General features: G+C 43.1%; 1 protein-coding gene across 2 annotated transcripts in view; it reads left to right on the top strand.

Moving 5' to 3' along the window:
* The window catches only part of STX18 (syntaxin 18), a 463,093-nt gene that overhangs the window by 66,360 nt on the left and 378,261 nt on the right, over positions 1-18,472 (top strand). For both annotated transcript variants that reach the window (XM_069231086.1, XM_069231085.1), the window contains exon 4: positions 7,929-8,006. In XM_069231086.1, the coding sequence (XP_069087187.1) occupies positions 7,929-8,006 (78 nt within the window). The remainder of the gene's footprint in view (positions 1-7,928; positions 8,007-18,472) is intronic.

Genomic DNA, 18,472 nt, shown 5'->3' with positions numbered 1-18,472 from the left:
AACCGACACTGCGACGTCAGTGACGTTGTCCTGCAAATCCAAAGGTAATGTTTGCGGATCTTCCTGATACCGTAGCTGGCCCACGACGCAGCGGCCGACCTGAACTGTTGGTTTTGTTGATCACCACACCGTGATAACCCCAGGTGGATCTATCGACTTCAAGGAACTGTATTTTTAAGTTAAATCTTGCAAAATTCAGATCTTTAGCACTGTATGTTGGATTGTGGTAGTTTTGGTCTTGCTTTAAATAGATACATATTGGCTTTTTTCCTAAAACTGGTGTTATGTTCTTTTGTAGTGTTTTCACTGTTACTGTGTATTATTTGCACATGTTTTACACATTGCTTCTGAGATAAGCCTGACTGCTCGTGCCAAGCTATAAAGCCATGTTATTTGATGACAGCCATCACCCATAAAGAGTATTGCATGCAATACATGGTGGGTAGGAGGTTCATTGTCAGATGAGCCCTATAGGGCTTCGAGGGTGATGTGGAGTTGGTGGTGGAGAAGGAATTGTCCTGGAGAAGGCTGTAATCTGCAGACAGTTATGCAAAGAGGAATAAGTGACCCTCCGAATATAGGTCACTCACCGTAATCACCTAATGCTCAGTCCCGTGCTGCAGGGCTGCGGCTGTGTAAAAACACAGAAAACTGCAGTGGCCGGTGCGAGGCAGGGATGGCATATATGCAGGAGTTCCAGTTGCAAGACGATGTATGCGGATCATGCATAAGTGTGCTACCACAGCCTGCAATGGCCAGGGTGAGGGAGGTACTGCCTTAGGTAAAAGAAACCCGCTGAGGGTGGCTATTGGGATGGGTCCTTGTTCATTTGTAGCTTCCCCCATATGTCTCTGCACTGTCCAGCATGAAAGCCATTGTAATGGGCAAGCTAGAAAGTATGCTTTGAAGGAAGGGGCACTGAGTCCTCCTTGTCCCTCCCGGAGTTGGGGCTTTTTAAAGGCGACACAGCTTCTCCCACTATCCCATATACGTGTATCCAGGAGTGAGTAAAACTCTGTGAAAAACACCCTTGAAGGTATAACAGGTACGTTCGCAAAGAAGTATAGGAGGACCATTTTTGCCAGTGCAATTTTCCCGATTGGAGCCAATGGTCATGGTTACTAGAAGTGTACCAGCCAGTGGATTCCAGCTAAGGCCCTGAAGGAATTGGCCTAATGGATATCAGAATGGGAGTGAGACAGGCACACCCCTAAATATTGAATTACCTTGTGGCACCTGTAAAGTTGTGCTTCCCCAAGACATATGTCTCATGGGGGATGGTCAGGAGAAAGAGCATATGATGTGGATGTTGTCCAACTAACACAGATTCCTGCTGCAGCAGCAGGAGCGGTGAGGGTTTCGTGAATAGGTAAGAGGTCAGCCGTTACATCTCGGGTAGAGCAAGCGATCATCCAGGTATAAAGAAACATGTTTTGTCTTCTGAGGAAATGCCCCAATCTCGACCCTCTCTGCATAGTCTTATAGCTAGGGGTCCCATTGCCATTAAAAAAATAGTTAGGAGAGTGGGCATCCCTGTCAAGTGCCTTAATCAGGAAGGGAGCAGAGATAAGGCATCATAGTCTAATCCGAGAAGAGGGATATGTGTACTCAAATTAGGTGTATGTAAGCAGTCTTTCTCCTATCCTCCTGCAAGCCAACAACTGGAAAAAAAAACTGCCAGGACAACGTATCAAATGCCTTCTCAGAATCCAATATGATACAGGTCACTCATGGATAGCGGCCCTGTACATGATCCTGAACGTGGAAAGGACGCTGTACATTCTGGGAGATACACCGACCTGGGATGAACCTGTTCTGTCCTGATCTGCGTGGATAAGTTCCGAAAGGACCTGAGTGTATCTGGCTGCTAGGACTTTACATAGGATTTTATAATCTGCTCCGAGAATGGCAATTGGGTGGTAGGATCCTGGAGCGTCGTTTGATGATCGTAACTAAGAGGGACTCTAGTAGGGTGTGTAGGAGCTCACCTAATTGGAAGGCTACCTCAAACATTTTGGTGAGGTGAGGAGCATGGAGAGCTGTGCATAGTATTCGAGCGGTAACCAGTCTAGTCCCAGGGATTTACTATGCGCTAGGTCCTTAATTGCCTGGAAGATCTCGCGTGCTGTTATAGCCGTGTCAAGGGCGAGCCTAGTGGAGTTGGTTACATGTGGGAGATGAAAGTCCCATAGGACTTCGGATAATGTGTTTGGGACGTGGAGTGTCGGTGCCTTATAGAGGGAGGAGTAGAATGTGTGGAATGCTTGTAGCATCTCATCTTGAGTGTGTATCATAGTCCCAGGTGCAACAGTTATCTCTGTAATGGGATTTACCCTGTGATCTTGCCTGATGAGCCATACGAGGAAGCAACCAGATTTGTCACCTTGTCTATGAAATTTAGCTGCGTGGGCTGTAAAGTTGAAGTGCCATAGATGCCCCAACAAAACAGTGTTTTCTGATTCGGTCTTATCTGTAGTATGTGCTGGGAGGGATAAAGGGATTTCGTCGACTTTCTTCTCTAGATCCGCTAAGCAGCATTTGACTGTTGATATCTCCCTATCAAGCTTTCTGCAGACTCCCACTATTTCTTCAATACATAATCCCCCCATTACCACCTTAACGGCGTACCATTCCAAGTTTCTGTTAGTGGCAGTTCCTTGATTATCAGCAAAATACCTACGTATGTGCAGCTGATGTGTTTCTGAGAAGACTGGGTCCTTCAAGCTTTCCCTGGGGAGTTTCCACGTTGATGTGGGCAGGCAGGGAGATTGCCAATGCAAGTCAATGATGTGGACATCATTATCAGAGAGTATTTGACCTTGTCCTGGTCTGAGTGCCTGACAAGGGGGATCAAGGCGGTAGAGCAGAGAAATCTATCTAGGTGTAAGGGCAGGAGGTGGTGGACTGAATAAAAGGTGTAATGCTTGGCCCTGGGATGGTGTCAGAAAGGGACCAGTGATGGGTCCAACCTCTCAGTCGAGCTGCCTGTGTGCACAAGGGGGTAGATGATAGTGGGGATGTGACCGATCTAGGTCAAGTATGCAGTTGTAGTCGCCCCCCAGTATCCAGGGCATCTGTGTCTTGTGTAACATTACTGTAGAGAGTGTGTCCCAAAAGGTATCTTATTTTATTTTGGGAGCGTAGGTTGTACCTATAAGTAGAGGTCTGACGCCCGAGCAGCTTCTATGAGTACAAACAAGAGTAAGCTTATAATTATAGGAACTCTGGTCTAAGGGATTGTGTCCTGAAAAATATGCAAACTTTCAGAAATATGTTTTTTAACTACCCACTGAAAATGTTCCTATGCATGTAATTGAAAACTGCACATTGAGAACTAGCTCTGTATACAGTGATGAGCATAATGATAACAGAACATTTCACCATAATCAGTAGAATTCAAATACAAATCCTCAGTTTCAAATACAGTATAACCTTCTGATTCAGAAAGCATGCTTCTTACAGTCTCCACGTCTCATTCATCGGAAATAGCTCCAGTAGTAATTCAATCATTCATAGCAATTGTAAACACTTAAAGAATTTGCAGTGTTTCTGTAGGACCACAAATGTCAAATAGGACCTTTTCCCAAACAATTCCATTAGAGATGTGCAATTCAGAAATGTTAACAACAGGCAAGGTCTCTTTGCACTATATGTGAAAAATAATGAGGCACCTCAGCTACCAGTTTAGGAGCAGAGCGTTCTGGAAGGTATCCATTCAAAATCAAGAAGAAAACTAACAAATCAAATCCAAATGAAGAGGTAAGTAGTGAAATGTCAATCCAAATATAGGACCATGAGGGAATGAGATAGGTCTGTTTCAGCCAAAAGAAGAAATGCATAAACTCCAAGCAGTAAAGTATGTGAAGAATTTGAAGAAAAATCCTCAAAGTGTCCACAGGCAATCTGTGCTAAAAGAGGGACCTCACATAGGAAAGGAGAACTGATAGGCACATCCTAAGGTGGTTGGAAATAAGCCACCTCATTATTAGAAGTAGCAGTTGAAAACTATAGACATATGTCAGAAGTGTGTTCTCTGTTTGCAGTAGCAACAGGAACTAGTGGAAATTCAGCATCTGAAGTCCCCATCCGGGGAGAAAACATACTTTTGTTACTTAAATCTTGTAGAGGGATTCTTTGCAGGGTAGTGAGAAGAGGTAGGGAACCACCCAGGAACCCTCATGACCCACTGTGTTGGACTGGCCACATGGTGAAGCTTAATCAGATCAAATGAAACAAATAATTTTTGCTTACAACCAGCAAGCGGTGGCAGAACCACAGTTCTAGTACCTTGTATGCCAAGGACTGGCACCTGTGCTCGGTATGATGGGCCAAACTCCTCCTTAGCCGCAATTTTCTATCAAACTAGATCTCCAGCTTTAGGAATCAAGCCGGAAGGTGCTGGTTCCTCCCTCACTTTGTCAATGGCAGAACGTTCGGAAATGTCATTAGAGCATTCATCTCGGAAGCCTTGTAAGACAGCAAAATGTTCATTGATGTCAAGAGATGTATCTACTGCCACTGCTCCAGGATTATTGAGATCTGGAACGTACATCTGGACCTAAAACAGGACTTCATAGGGTGTTTGGCTGCCCAAAGATCTTCTAGGCAGATTATTTAAAGCTCTCTGGACTCTACAGATGATGGATCCAACTACAACCTGAACCTAATACTCTAGCTGTTAAGAGTGATATGTATGAAGTTAGTGAGTATGGTGAGTTTTAGTTGATGGGGATGGGATTGTTCTCTTGAGTTGAACAATTATGTCTGAAGTACTTTGTTTTGATATATTGATTATGATAATGCAGTGATAACTAAAAAACAGTTCAGGATTCATTTTGTGTATATGAAAACGTATTTTTTCTGTATGGTTATTCTAGACTTTTATGATAGACCGTTGCGTTGGAGGTTGGTTGTTGTTCCTTTTTTCTGTACTTTGCTCATTGCCCCGCTCCAATGTCTGTTTTTTTCAGGGAACCCTTTGTGAGAGTAGGCCGGCTAGTACTGACCAGGTTGCCCCATCATTGCCGAGGGGACCTAGTCATACGTTTTGAAGTGGATGTGGGAGGGCACCTTGGAACCAATTTTGGTGTTTCTTAAAAGTTAATGCTGTTTTTAATTGGTGATAAGGCCTATATTGATTAGATATTGCGCCTTAGTGTATGTTTGAAATGTCTGTGTTTTGGCATCTGCTGCAGTAAAACAGAACCAACAGTTAAAAAAACTTTGCATTTATATACTTTGTGTTCCTCGACCACAAAGGTAACACCCCCACTTGTGAGAGGGAGACCTGTGCCAACCAATGTGCTGTAACAGCAGGTCTACAATTAACAGGAATGTTAAGTGCATTCACCATTCTAATGAATAGGATTCAGCAAGGAAATACCTTGAACAACCTACAGACTAAAATAGGTGCTTCCTGTTAAGCTGAGAAGGATAAATCCCATTCACCATGAACATCTTCTTGTATAAGTGAGAAGGGGAGCTTGGGCATGGGTAACAGCTGCTCGGGAGACCCATTAAATAAGTACCTGACCTAGAACGTTGGTGGCGCCATGTCATACTGTTCCTGCAAATTAAGTAGGACTGTGTATCAGGTCATCATAAATGTCATGATACCGGAACTGAGTCCGTCCATATCATCAGAAAAGGTTGACACAATTCCTAGCTAGCTCACAGTGCCCTATCAATCCACTGAACTTAGCAGAGTGCTAGATGGTATTGCCAACCTTGAACATGACCACTCTGATTCCCAAGGAAGTGGTGTAAACAGATCTACCCTTTTGTTAGTACTTTGCATGCCAAGGTAAGACAAAAGAAATAGAAGAATTACTTTTTAACCATTTATTGAAACAATCGTATTCTTGTATAGAAAGCATGAGCTCTGATTTATTGGGCAGTTGAAAAAAACATGGTAACCAGCATTATGAGAACAGTAAAAAGGATAAACAATTTAACCATGATAATGTTACTGCGTTGTTAGACTCCTATCTGTTACTTCCTACACTATTGAGAGCTTAGCGGGAGTACCCTCTGTCTGATCAGTAGGGATAGCCTAACCTCCTCCATACCTGGGTAAGTTGTACCGGGACACCAGGAGGCCGGTCTGATGTTTTTCAGGCTATCGTCCTTTGCAGGATGGAAGTCAGAGTCCGCAGGGTTGCATCTCGGTCACAGTGCACGGCGTTCTAGGATAATCCCAGCAGATGTGCTACTCTGCTGAATGTAACACAGAGGCAGTTTTTATAATGAAAATGAAAGCACTGTTCATATTGCACTGGGTCTGAGGTGCAGAGCTGAGTTCTCTGTGCCTAGCCTAAGAAAGAGTGTACAGACTGCATGGCAGCATATGTTACAGTGAATGGGCTGCATGCACAGTGTCTTCTCATTACATTATTGCAGAAGTGTAAAACCGTGTAAAATGTCACTATCAAAAAAAGATGCCTAGCTAAAATGTGCAATTTAAAATGGAGACTCTATGCAGGCCCTAAGACGCTTTATCACAAAATGATGTCACTGCTGTTATCCCATATTTGTTTTTAAAACTTTTCATTCATTTATAAAAACACGAAAATGCAACGGTGTGGTCAGCACAGCTTAGAAGGTTAAGAAATAAAAATAAATAGTAATTTTAGGGTGTATTTGTGACACTTGCTGATATCCGATATGACTTCACCAGTGGGATGATCTATCCTGTAAAGTTTATGTTGATAGAGGATGACAGCTGAAAGGTATCCTAACTTCCTGATGTCACAGGATTCCCCATGGCTTCCCAGGTCACTTGGGTGGTCATAATAACAGTCAGCTGCCCAATCGTCTACCCCATCTAGAGGTGGACTAGTCCTTTAGCCATGGAAAGGGTGGAGGTCGCCCACAGGCATTGTTCCCAGGCCTTCTGGTAAGGATGTGGAGCTGCCAAGCATGGGCTGGGTCTGTGTAGAGGGTTCTGTTAACATGGATTCTTCTTCCTGACCCCGTGGAAACTCTGAATAGCATTTCATCAACGCTCGGCAGTCGTGAGAAAGCTAAGGAAGAGAAAGGGACATCATTATTTTTTAAGACCCTCATTGATTTCCACTGTGTTTACAGGGATGGAACAGGAGGAGAGTACTAGCTAATAGTGGTTTGTAGCTCCATTATGCAAATTGGTATGTCCTTTTCCTTTATCAAAAATGTTTTTGTTGGTTTTTTTTTCCGCAGACCCTAATTAAAGTGGAAAAGCAAATGGTGCTGATTTTTATACAGGAAGATCTGCAAACTAGGAGTGCTGGATCTCAGACTGCAAGCAATAATAATCAGTTAATTAGACTTGGTTCTTCACTCAGCTTTTGGTTTTTGAACTGGTTCATTCACAACACCGTCAGTAGATCATTCTCACATTGCTGTCTTTATCACAAAAATACAATATATTTATACATTAGCCAATAGATGAGAAATGTTGTGAAAGGAAGTAAATTTATTGGGAGCAGTAGTAGAGTTAATATCAGAAGAAGGAGGGTTAAAGAGTTGGACTGTGCGGTTATAGGTAGTGAAGTCATTACAAAGCGTACAATTAAGCTGTATTTTTGTGAGAGAGGCACTTTAAATCTTTGGTGAGAGAAGTGGGGCAGTGAAGTGCAAACGGACGGTAAAAGTGGGCTGATTTGGAAGATGTCGAAACTCACAGTTCCCGGCCACCCCCATCCTCTGCTTAAAAAATCCACCGTTAAACACTGCCAAAGTCTGATTTCCGTGTTGAATGCTAATCAGAAAGCCACTTGTCTGGTTACAAGTAAGCTTGCATCTGTCTAAATCACTCGGGGCTAGGGATTGTAAGGTGTTTGCGTTATATGGTTACCATTAAATATTTAACTACTTTTCCCATTAGTTTCAATTTTTAGAATGTAAGCTGTTTACAAATCTGTTCACATAGATTTTTTTTTTCATTCCAGCTCACAAAGATATCAGTTCATCACAAGTGAAAGGACACAGAGATGCAGTGTTGGACTTCAGTGAAGATTACTTAAAAAGTATGCAATTTAATTTGTTTTATTTTGCTCACAAATTAAAGGAACATTTTTATGATAGGGAGAAACTACCTACTTTCTCTTAATAGTTATTTTATTCTTCCGTCCTAATTCCTACTTCCAGTCAGTGGGTGCTGTATGTTTTTGTAGTAGTACTACTTTTCCCCCCAATTTTTTTTATTTTTTTTTAAAGGTGTGCATAGCCTGTTAAACAAATGTGAACACACGTGGTAAGTGACCACATTACCTTCCCTTTGTCCACTGACTGGCCTGACAGGTTCCATTTTCTTCACTAGTGAAGTTGGAGAGACACATTCTTTTGTGATCAGTCTCTCCATACAATAAAGATGAACCCTGGTCTCCTTTTTTCTTACTTTCTCGCATCAGGTCAGCAAACTGTACTGCAGTTCTTTGCATTAAAGCCCTGCTAATAGTTCTGTGAGCACTGAAATTGTGTTCACCAATAATCTTTGAGGCCTTTAATCGAATCTGTAAATACTTTAGAACAATGCACCTTCTTTAAGTGGGGCATAGAAGTTTTCCTGTCCAACCTTTCTTTTGTTCTTAAGGTGTTTTCTTAACTTGCCTTTGTGAGTTACGGTTAGTTTTTGGCAGTCCTCTGTCTTCCGCCAGGGTGTGTGCGTAAATTACTCTGTTGCCCTGCCAGGGTTCCTGACGACTACATTTTGAAGTCTCTGTTAGGCCAGCGGACATTCCAAGCAATGTCAGGAAAAGCAGTCATAGTGATCCCTGACAATGTATTAGAACTTTGCCATACAGTTCAGTTGAACATGATGGAGCCCTACGCCAAAGTTACAGTTTTGTTATTTATTTGTTTTTGAAAATGAATTAAAAAAAAAAAAAAAAAAAACCAATGCCCTCCTCGCCATGGGAATTGTTTCCCATGGGAAGCATTTTGTAGTTTTCACTTTCCCTTAACGCCAAGGTTTTCCTGGTAGTGGTTTGCAGCATGCTAGCAAGGCAAAGGGCCAGGCTATGGATCTGATTAATAGTTGGAGCCTGCAGGCCATGTGACCCGACACTGTAATGGCATAAAAAAGCTGCAAATGAATCAGTGATGTTGCCCTAAAAAGCACTGAACATGTCTCTGTGCAGCATTGTTCACTGGAGCACAGCAGATCTTAATCTCATTACTGATTATAGTCCCACTAGGTCTCGCATGTTTCACCTGCAGACAGCTCCTTCATTTCAGCTTTGGATCTTGCTTCCTCGTGATGGTGGAGGAACACATACACTCCCAGAGTCTGGCTTAAGGGCTTGTGGTCTTATCCTAGACTGCAGCTCCAGTTACTCCCTGCTGATTTATCTTGCCAGCCTCAGCTTCACCTGTCTGACTCTTTACAACACAGTCAGAGGTGACTGAGTCGGGCCTACAGCCTCAGAAACATGGAGACCTTTTGCTTTGCAGCACAGCCGGACTCCTGAACTGCATTAATGCTGCACTAGACCTGGTATCTGTGTACCCTTCCACCAGTTGTACTTTCTCCCTCATAGCCTGCTGTCACTGCCTGCATAAGCATGTATGTTCTTCCTGGAGTTCTGCTGGACATGCCCTTCAAACCTTCTGAACATCCAGCCATGGTTGTATATGTTTGGCCTGTTCTCTGTGTTCCATGATTACCTTCTTACCAGGCCCTGAAAATCCCTTCTATCCATCTCTCTACTGGGGACAGCTGCATTCAGAAGCCCAGTCGACACCTACTCGGTTTATGCCTGTACAACTGAACAGCCTGCATCTTCCTTCACAATAATTACTGCCTGTGAGGGATGTATGATAGAACCCTGCATGCTTTTACCACACTTGCCTTTACAACGTGGTCACTAGGATGCATTTACAACAAACGTTTTTACCACACATATGCCTATATATATATATATGTTCGATGGCATGTGTAGCTGCAGATACACATGCTGTGCACATCCCGCCATCTGGTGTTGGGCTCGGAGTGTTACAAGTTGTTTTTCTTCGAAGAAGTCTTTTCGAGTCACAAGACCGAGGGACTCCTCCCATTTCGACTCCATTGCGCATGGGCGTCGACTCCATCTTAGATTGGTTTTTTTCTGCCATCAGGTTCGGACGTGTTCCTTTTCGCTCCGTGTTTCGGGTCGGAAAGTTAGTTAGAATCTCGGAAAAAACGTCGGTATTGTTTGCGTTCGGTATCGGGTTAGTTACAACAGATCGACACCGAATTAAGAAGAGCTCCGGTGGCCCTTCGGGTTTTTTTTTCGATCCCCGTCGGGGCCTGGTCAGCCCGGCCACGTGTCTCTTCAAAGCTGATGGGACGGACCCCATTCTGCTTCTGTCCAAAATACCATAACAAGTATCCATATACATATCAACACCTGGTCTGTAACTTGTGTTTGTCACCAGAACACAAGGAGGATACTTGTGAGGCCTGTGGAGCGTTTCGGTCCAGGAAAACACTCTGGGACCGAAGAGCAAGAAGACTGCAAATGTCGTAGGCGCCGACAGGACAAGGGCGTTTCGAGGAGGAGGAAGAAACATTCTCCACCCAGGATTCGGACTCGGAGGAGATTGATCCCGAAGAAACGCCGAAAACCGTGAGTAAGACGTTGAAACAAAGAACTCACGAGAAGACCGCTAAAGCCCAGGGGACGCCACCGCCGACAGGCCATGGCTTAACCCGAAAAATAGGTGACCGTCCATCGGCACCGAAAAAGGGCGAGCTGGTGTCGAAGTCATCCGACTCCGGTCGAGATACCGGCACACAGCAATCTCGGGCCCGAGAGAGTGGCTCAGAGAATATTCGGCATCAAGACAGCAGCACCGAAATGGGTCGGCACCGAGAGGGCACGACGCCTAAAGTAAAGAAGGTTTCGTCGGAGTCGAAAAAAGCAGCCGAAAAGGTTTCGGTACCGAAACATCCGGCCTCGGAACCGAAAATAAGTTCCTATTCAGAGGAACAAGGACTGTCCTCACAAATGAAGACACACAGATTTGGACAAGAATTAGAGACAATAGAGCCAGATCACACACAAAGGCGGCTCTTTATTCAAAAAGATACGGGGAAGATCAGCACTCTTCCTCCAATCAAAATGAAATGTAAACTTGCCTTCCAAGACAAGGACAAACAGCCACACGCAAAGGTGGCTAAACAAGTAACACCACCACCATCCCCACATCACTCTCCGCAACCATCACCGGTAGCCACTCCACCAATGATGCAATCCCCAACTCATACGGGAATGAGTCAAGATGACCCTGACGCATGGGACCTTTATGACGCACCAGTGTCAGATAATAGTTCTCAATGCTATCCAGCGAGACCATCGCCACCAGAGGATAGTACAGGCTACGCTCAAGTGGTATCGAGAGCAGCGGCATTTCACAATGTCAGCCTTCATTCAGAACCCATTGAAGACGACTTTCTTTTTAATATACTGTTGTCTACACACAGTCAATATCAAAGTCTTCCGATGTTACCTGGAATGCTAAAACACTCCAAACAAGTGTTTGAGGAGCCTGTCAAAGGGAGAGCCATTACTCCAAGAGTAGATAAAAAATATAAACCGCTACCAACAGACCCAGTGTACATCACACAACAGCTAACACCAGACTCTGTTGTAGTTGTAGCAGCGCGCAAAAGAGCCAACTCTCATACTTCAGGAGATGCACCACCTCCAGATAAAGAAAGTAGAAAATTCGATGCTGCAGGCAAAAGGGTGGCGGCACAGGCAGCAAACCAGTGGCGTATTGCAAATTCGCAAGCTTTGTTAGCCAGATATGATAGGGCCCATTGTGATGAGATGCAACACTTTATTGAACATTTACCAAAAGAGTTCCAAAAAAGAGCGCAGCAAGTGGTAGAAGAGGGACAGAGTATCTCCAATAATCAGATACGGTCAGCAATGGATGCTGCAGACACAGCTGCTAGAACTGTCAACACAGCAGTAACAATAAGGAGACATGCATGGCTGCGTACATCAGGATTAAAACCAGAGATCAAGCAAGCTGTGCTGAATATGCCATTCAACGGACCGCAGTTGTTTGGGCCGGAGGTGGACACTGCAATAGAAAAACTTAAGAAAGACACTGACACGGCCAAAGTCATGGGCGCACTCTACTCCCCGCAGAGCAGAGGCACATTTCGAAAGACACAATTTCGAGGGGGGTTTCGAGGGCAGACCACAGAAGCCACAACCTCACAAAAAAAGACCACTTACCAGAGCCAGTATCAGCGGGGAGGTTTTCGGGGACAATATAGAGGAGGACAATTTCAAAGAAATAGAGGAAAGTTCCAAAGTCCCAAAACTCCTCCAAACAAACAGTGACTTCAAGGTCCCAAATCCCCAACACATAACACCTGTGGGGGGGAGACTAACCAAGTATTACACACATTGGGAGGAAATAACAACAGACACTTGGGCCTTAGCAATTATCCAGCATGGTTATTGCATAGAATTTCTCAAATTCCCTCCAAACGTCCCACCGAAAACACACAGTATGTCAAAACAACATATAGATCTTCTAGGACTAGAAGTTCAGGCATTGCTACAGAAAGAAGCAATAGAATTAGTACCAATACAACAATTAAACACAGGAGTTTACTCACTGTACTTTCTGATACCCAAGAAAGACAAGAGTCTGAAACCTATACTAGATCTCAGAACATTAAATACCTACATCAAATCAGACCACTTTCACATGGTTACTTTACAAGACGTAATCCCACTGCTCAAACAACAAGACTACACGACAACACTAGACCTAAAGGATGCATATTTCCATATACCAATACATCCTTCATACAGAAAGTACCTAAGGTTTGTATTCCAAGGGATACATTACCAATTCAAAGTGTTGCCATTCGGAATAACAACTGCGCCAAGAGTTTTTACAAAATGCCTGGCAGTAGTAGCTGCACATATCAGAAGGCAGCAAATACATGTGTTCCCGTACCTGGACGATTGGTTAATCAAAACCAACACGCTAAGACGGTGTTCATAACACACAAAATATGTCATAGAAATCCTACACAAACTAGGTTTCTCAATCAACTACGCAAAGTCACACCTTCTGCCGTGTCAAACACAGCAATACTTAGGAGCAACAATCAACACAGCAAAAGGGATTGCCACTCCAAGTCCACAAAGAGTTCAAACATTTCACAATGTAATACAGGCCATGTATCCAAAACAAAGGATACAAGTCAAAATGATAATGAAACTACTAGGCATGATGTCTTCATGCATAGCCATTGTCCCAAATGCAAGGCTGCACATGCGGCCCTTACAACAGTGCCTAGCATCACAATGGTCACAAGCACAGGGTCAGCTTCTAGATCTGGTATTGATAGACCGCCAAACATACATCTCGCTTCAATGGTGGAACAGTATAAATTTAAACCAAGGGCGGCCTTTCCAAGACCCAGTGCCACAATACGTGATAACGACAGATGCTTCCATGACAGGGTGGGGAGCACACCTCAATCAACACAGCATCCAAGGACAATGGGACATCCAGCAAAGACAGTTTCACATAAATCACTTAGAACTGTTAGCGGTATTTCTAGCGCTGAAAGCATTTCAACCCATAATAACCCACAAATACATTCTTGTCAAAACAGACAACATGACAACAATGTATTACCTAAACAAACAGGGAGGGACACACTCGACACAGTTGTGTCTCCTAACACAGAAAATATGGCATTGGGCGATTCACATCCACATTCGCCTAATAGCACAATTTATTCCAGGAATTCAGAATCAGTTAGCAGACAATCTCTCTCGGGATCACCAACAGATCCACGAATGGGAGATTCACCCCCAAATACTGAACACTTACTTCCAAATTTGGGGAACACCACAAATAGATCTATTTGCAACAAAGGAAAACTCAAAATCCCAAAACTTCGCATCCAGGTACCCACAACATCAGTCTCAGGGCAATGCGCTATGGATAAACTGGTCAGGGATATTTGCGTACGCTTTTCCCCCTCTCCCACTCCTTCCATATCTAGTAAACAAGTTGAGTCAAAACAAACTCAAACTCTTACTAATAGCACCAACATGGGCAAGACAACCTTGGTACACAACACTACTAGACCTTTCAGTAGTACCTCATGTCAAACTACCGAACAGACCAGATCTGTTAACACAACACAAACAACAGGTCAGACATCCAAATCCAGCATCGCTGAATCTAGCAATTTGGCTCCTGAAATCCTAGAATTCGGACACTTAGACCTCACACAAGAATGTATGGCGGTCATAAGACAAGCTAGAAAGCCTACCACTAGACACTGCTATGCAAATAAGTGGAAAAGATTTGTTTATTACTGCCATAATAATCAAATTCAACCCTTACACGCATCTGCAAAAGATATAGTAGGATACTTACTACATTTGCAAAAGTCAAAACTAGCCTTCTCTTCCATAAAGATACATCTTACTGCAATTTCAGCTTACCTGCAAATTACGCACTCAACTTCATTATTTAGGATACCAGTCATAAAAGCGTTCATGGAAGGCCTAAAGAGAATTATACCACCAGGAACACTACCAGTTCCTTCATGGAACCTCAACATTGTCTTAACACGACTCATGGGTCCGCCTTTTGAGCCCATGCACTCTTGTGAAATGCAATACTTAACGTGGAAAGTTGCATTTTTGATTGCCATCACATCTCTAAGAAGGGTGGGTGAAATTCAAGCATTTACCATACAAGAACTATTTATTCAAATACACAAGAATAAAGTAGTTCTACGGACAAATCCAAAATTTTTACCAAAAGTTATCTCACCGTTCCACTTGAATCAAACGGTAGAATTACCAGTGTTCTTCCCACAGCCAGATTCTGTAGCTGAAAGAGCACTACATACATTAGACATTAAAAGAGCGCTAATGTACTACATTGACAGAACAAAACTAATTCGAAAAACAAAACAATTATTTATTGCTTTCCAAAAACCTCATACAGGAAATCCAATTTCTAAACAAGGCATTGCTAGATGGATAGTTAAGTGTATTCAAACCTGCTATCTTAAAGCAAAGAGAGAACTGCCTATTACACCAAAGGCACACTCAACCAGAAAGAAAGGTGCTACCATGGCCTTTCTAGGAAATATTCCAATGACCGAAATATGTAAGGCAGCAACATGGTCTACGCCTCATACATTTACCAAACACTACTGTGTAGATGTGTTAACTGCACAACAGGCCACAGTAGGTCAAGCTGTACTACGAACATTGTTTCAAACAACTTCAACTCCTACAGGCTGAACCACCGCTTTTGGGGAGATCACTGCTTACTAGTCGATGCACAGCATGTGTATCTGCAGCTACACATGCCATAGAACGGAAAATGTCACTTACCCAGTGTACATCTGTTCGTGGCATTAGTCGCTGCAGATTCACATGCGCCCACCCGCCTCCCCGGCAGCCTGTAGCCGTTTAGAAGTTGATCTTGAACATTTGTAAATATATTACTTTAAACTTCATTATGTACATACGTATTCACTCCATTGCATGGGCACTATTACTAGTATACACAACTCCTACCTCACCCTCTGCGGGGAAAACAATCTAAGATGGAGTCGACGCCCATGCGCAATGGAGTCGAAATGGGAGGAGTCCCTCGGTCTCGTGACTCGAAAAGACTTCTTCGAAGAAAAACAACTTGTAACACTCCGAGCCCAACACCAGATGGCGGGATGTGCACAGCATGTGAATCTGCAGCGACTAATGCCACGAACAGATGTACACTGGGTAAGTGACATTTTCCATATATATATATATATATATATATATATATATATATATATATATATATAATATGTATATATATATATAGAGAGAGAGAAAATCACCTTGCCACCAAAAAAGCCTACCCACCCTAAAACCTAAAAATACCCATATCCACCCTAAAAACCTCTTACCACCCAAAACCCATACCCATCCTAAACATGCCCTTACCACCCACAAACCCATACTTACCCTAAACCTAAAAAAAAAACTTACCACCCAAAAACCCATACCCACCCTAAAACCTAAAAATTTCCTTACTGACCAAAAACCCATACCCATCCTAAAGCCTAAAAAAAACTTTACCACCCTAAATCCCATACCCACCCTAAACCTTAAAAAATGGTTACCCCACCCCCCCCCCAAAAACCCATACCTATCGGAAAACCTAAAAATGCCCTTACCACCCAAAAACCTATACCCACCGTAAACCCTAAATATGTCCTTACCACACAAAAACTAGTACCCACCTTAAACCCTAAACATCAGATGCGTGTTTCTGTGTGTATGTGTCTATATATATATATATATATTTATATATATATATATATATATCTGCAAAACCTTTACCATGCATTCACCTTTACAATTCTTGCCTTTACATAATTAAAATTATAATACTAACCTTTAAAACCTTTACCACGCATGTACCTTTTACCATACATGCCTGTACAATGAAATTTGTTGTAAAGGCATGCGTGGTAAAGGTATATTTATTGTAAAGGCATGCATGATAAAGGCATATGCGTGGTAATGGTCATGCGTGGTTTTGACCGCGTTGTAATGGCTGTTCCCCTTGTGAGTGATCACGCAGACAGTGAGGCCATGCTAGCACCACATGGCATGTGCAGGCAACATTGCAGATGCTGCTGCACTAATGTAAAATCATGTATGTGTTTAGAAGGAAGCAATGCATGTGTAAGACAATATCGGTATATGCAAACTTCTGTCAATGCCTGCCAATACCTCCATGCGCCAACACCTGCTACCTGTCATTAGTGTGTGAGTGGAGCAAGAAGAAGCAACTAGTGAGCCAAGCTGAGAGTAGCTTTTATCCCACTATACCCAGGTGAAACACATAATGTTCTCTCGTCCAGCTGCAAGTAGTTTTAAAATATACTGCCAACTTAGGAACTGGGAGGCCGAGTTTGAGTGTTGACTCAACATCCTGTGATCCTGGGAAAATGACTTAATCTCACCAAGCCTAAAAAGTGAATGTGACCTTGTGTAATGTAACTGTTGCCCATGTAAAGAGCTCTAATACTCTCAGGGCTAGTTTGTGCTAAATAAAGCTCCCAATAAAACAAACATTTTGTTCATAGATTCGTTTTTAGGCTACAGCCTACCGGACAGCGCAGCTTCCTGGTTTGCCAGACATCTAGGGGACTTTCAGAAAGTTGACCTAGGAGTTCCGCTCTTTGATGACCATTGGCTTTGTGGTTTGTAACTTACTTTCTGGATTCCCATTTGCTGGCTTTATTTGCTTTAGCTTCTCCAGGTCAGTTTGACCCTCTTGTTGCCTAAACCTTGGTTTTTGTATCTTCCCAGGAACTCACTTTGTGTTAACAGGCCTTTAAATCTTGTTCCTATCTTATCACATTTGGTGTGCATTTAAAGACAGAAATCAAATGACAGGCGCTGTCTTCCAAGGGCACTTGTTTACTTTTCTTTCTCTGCCTTCTAAGTAAGAGGATTTAAGTGACAATCTTGTTGGATACTGGAAGTAGGAAGAGTTTTCTATCTAGCACAAAACGACATTTAAATGAACTGTGAAAGTATTTCAGAATATATCAGAATTATGAACACAAAACACAAAAAAAATCTGAAGTGTGATGGAAACAAATACTTTAATATGATCAAAATGAATCATTAAACTAAGTGATGCCATTTCCACACTTTTTCGCCTTACACTGTATAGTTTTATTAGTAAAGATGCATGTCTGTGCAAATGCAATGGTAATTTCAGTTGAAAATGTGCTGTCTGTGATGGCAGTGTGCTACCACACCATGAATACTCCACTCTACTCTGCACCATTCCACACCACTGCACTCTACTCTGCATCATTCCACTTTACACTACTCCACTCTGCACCTCTTGACTCTATTCCACTTCACCCCAAGCTATGTGCCGCTGTAATCTGTGCCAATGCACTTTTCGCCACTCTACTCCATACCACTGCACTCTTTGCCATTCCACTCTACACCACTCCAGTCTAGGCCACACCAATCTGCTCTACACAACTTCACTCTATGCTGCTGTACTCTACGCCACTCTACAACACTGCACTCTAAGCCATCTCTCTATGCCAACACACTCTACTTCAGTGCACCACTTTATGCTGTTCTATTTTGCACTACTCTATGCTACTGCAATCAATGCCACTCAACTCTATGCCACTGCACTCTATGCCAGTCAACTCTGTGCCAGTGCCCACTGCATCACTCCTTGCCACTCCACTCTGCCACTCCACTTTATGCCACGACACTCTGTGCCACTAAACTCTACTATGCACTACAATGCCTCATTATGTGTCGCTGCACTCAGTGCCACTGCACTCAATGCCACTATACTCTGCAACACTCTACACCAGTCCACTCTACTGTATGCTACTCCAGTGTATGCTACTCTACGCAACTGCATACTGTGCCACTCCAATTCACCGTACTCTCTGCCACTCTAC

This window comes from Pleurodeles waltl, chromosome 4_2 (assembly GCF_031143425.1).
Source record: "Pleurodeles waltl isolate 20211129_DDA chromosome 4_2, aPleWal1.hap1.20221129, whole genome shotgun sequence".
NCBI lineage: Eukaryota > Metazoa > Chordata > Amphibia > Caudata > Salamandridae > Pleurodeles > Pleurodeles waltl.
This window is presented reverse-complemented; position numbering and strand designations above follow the sequence as displayed.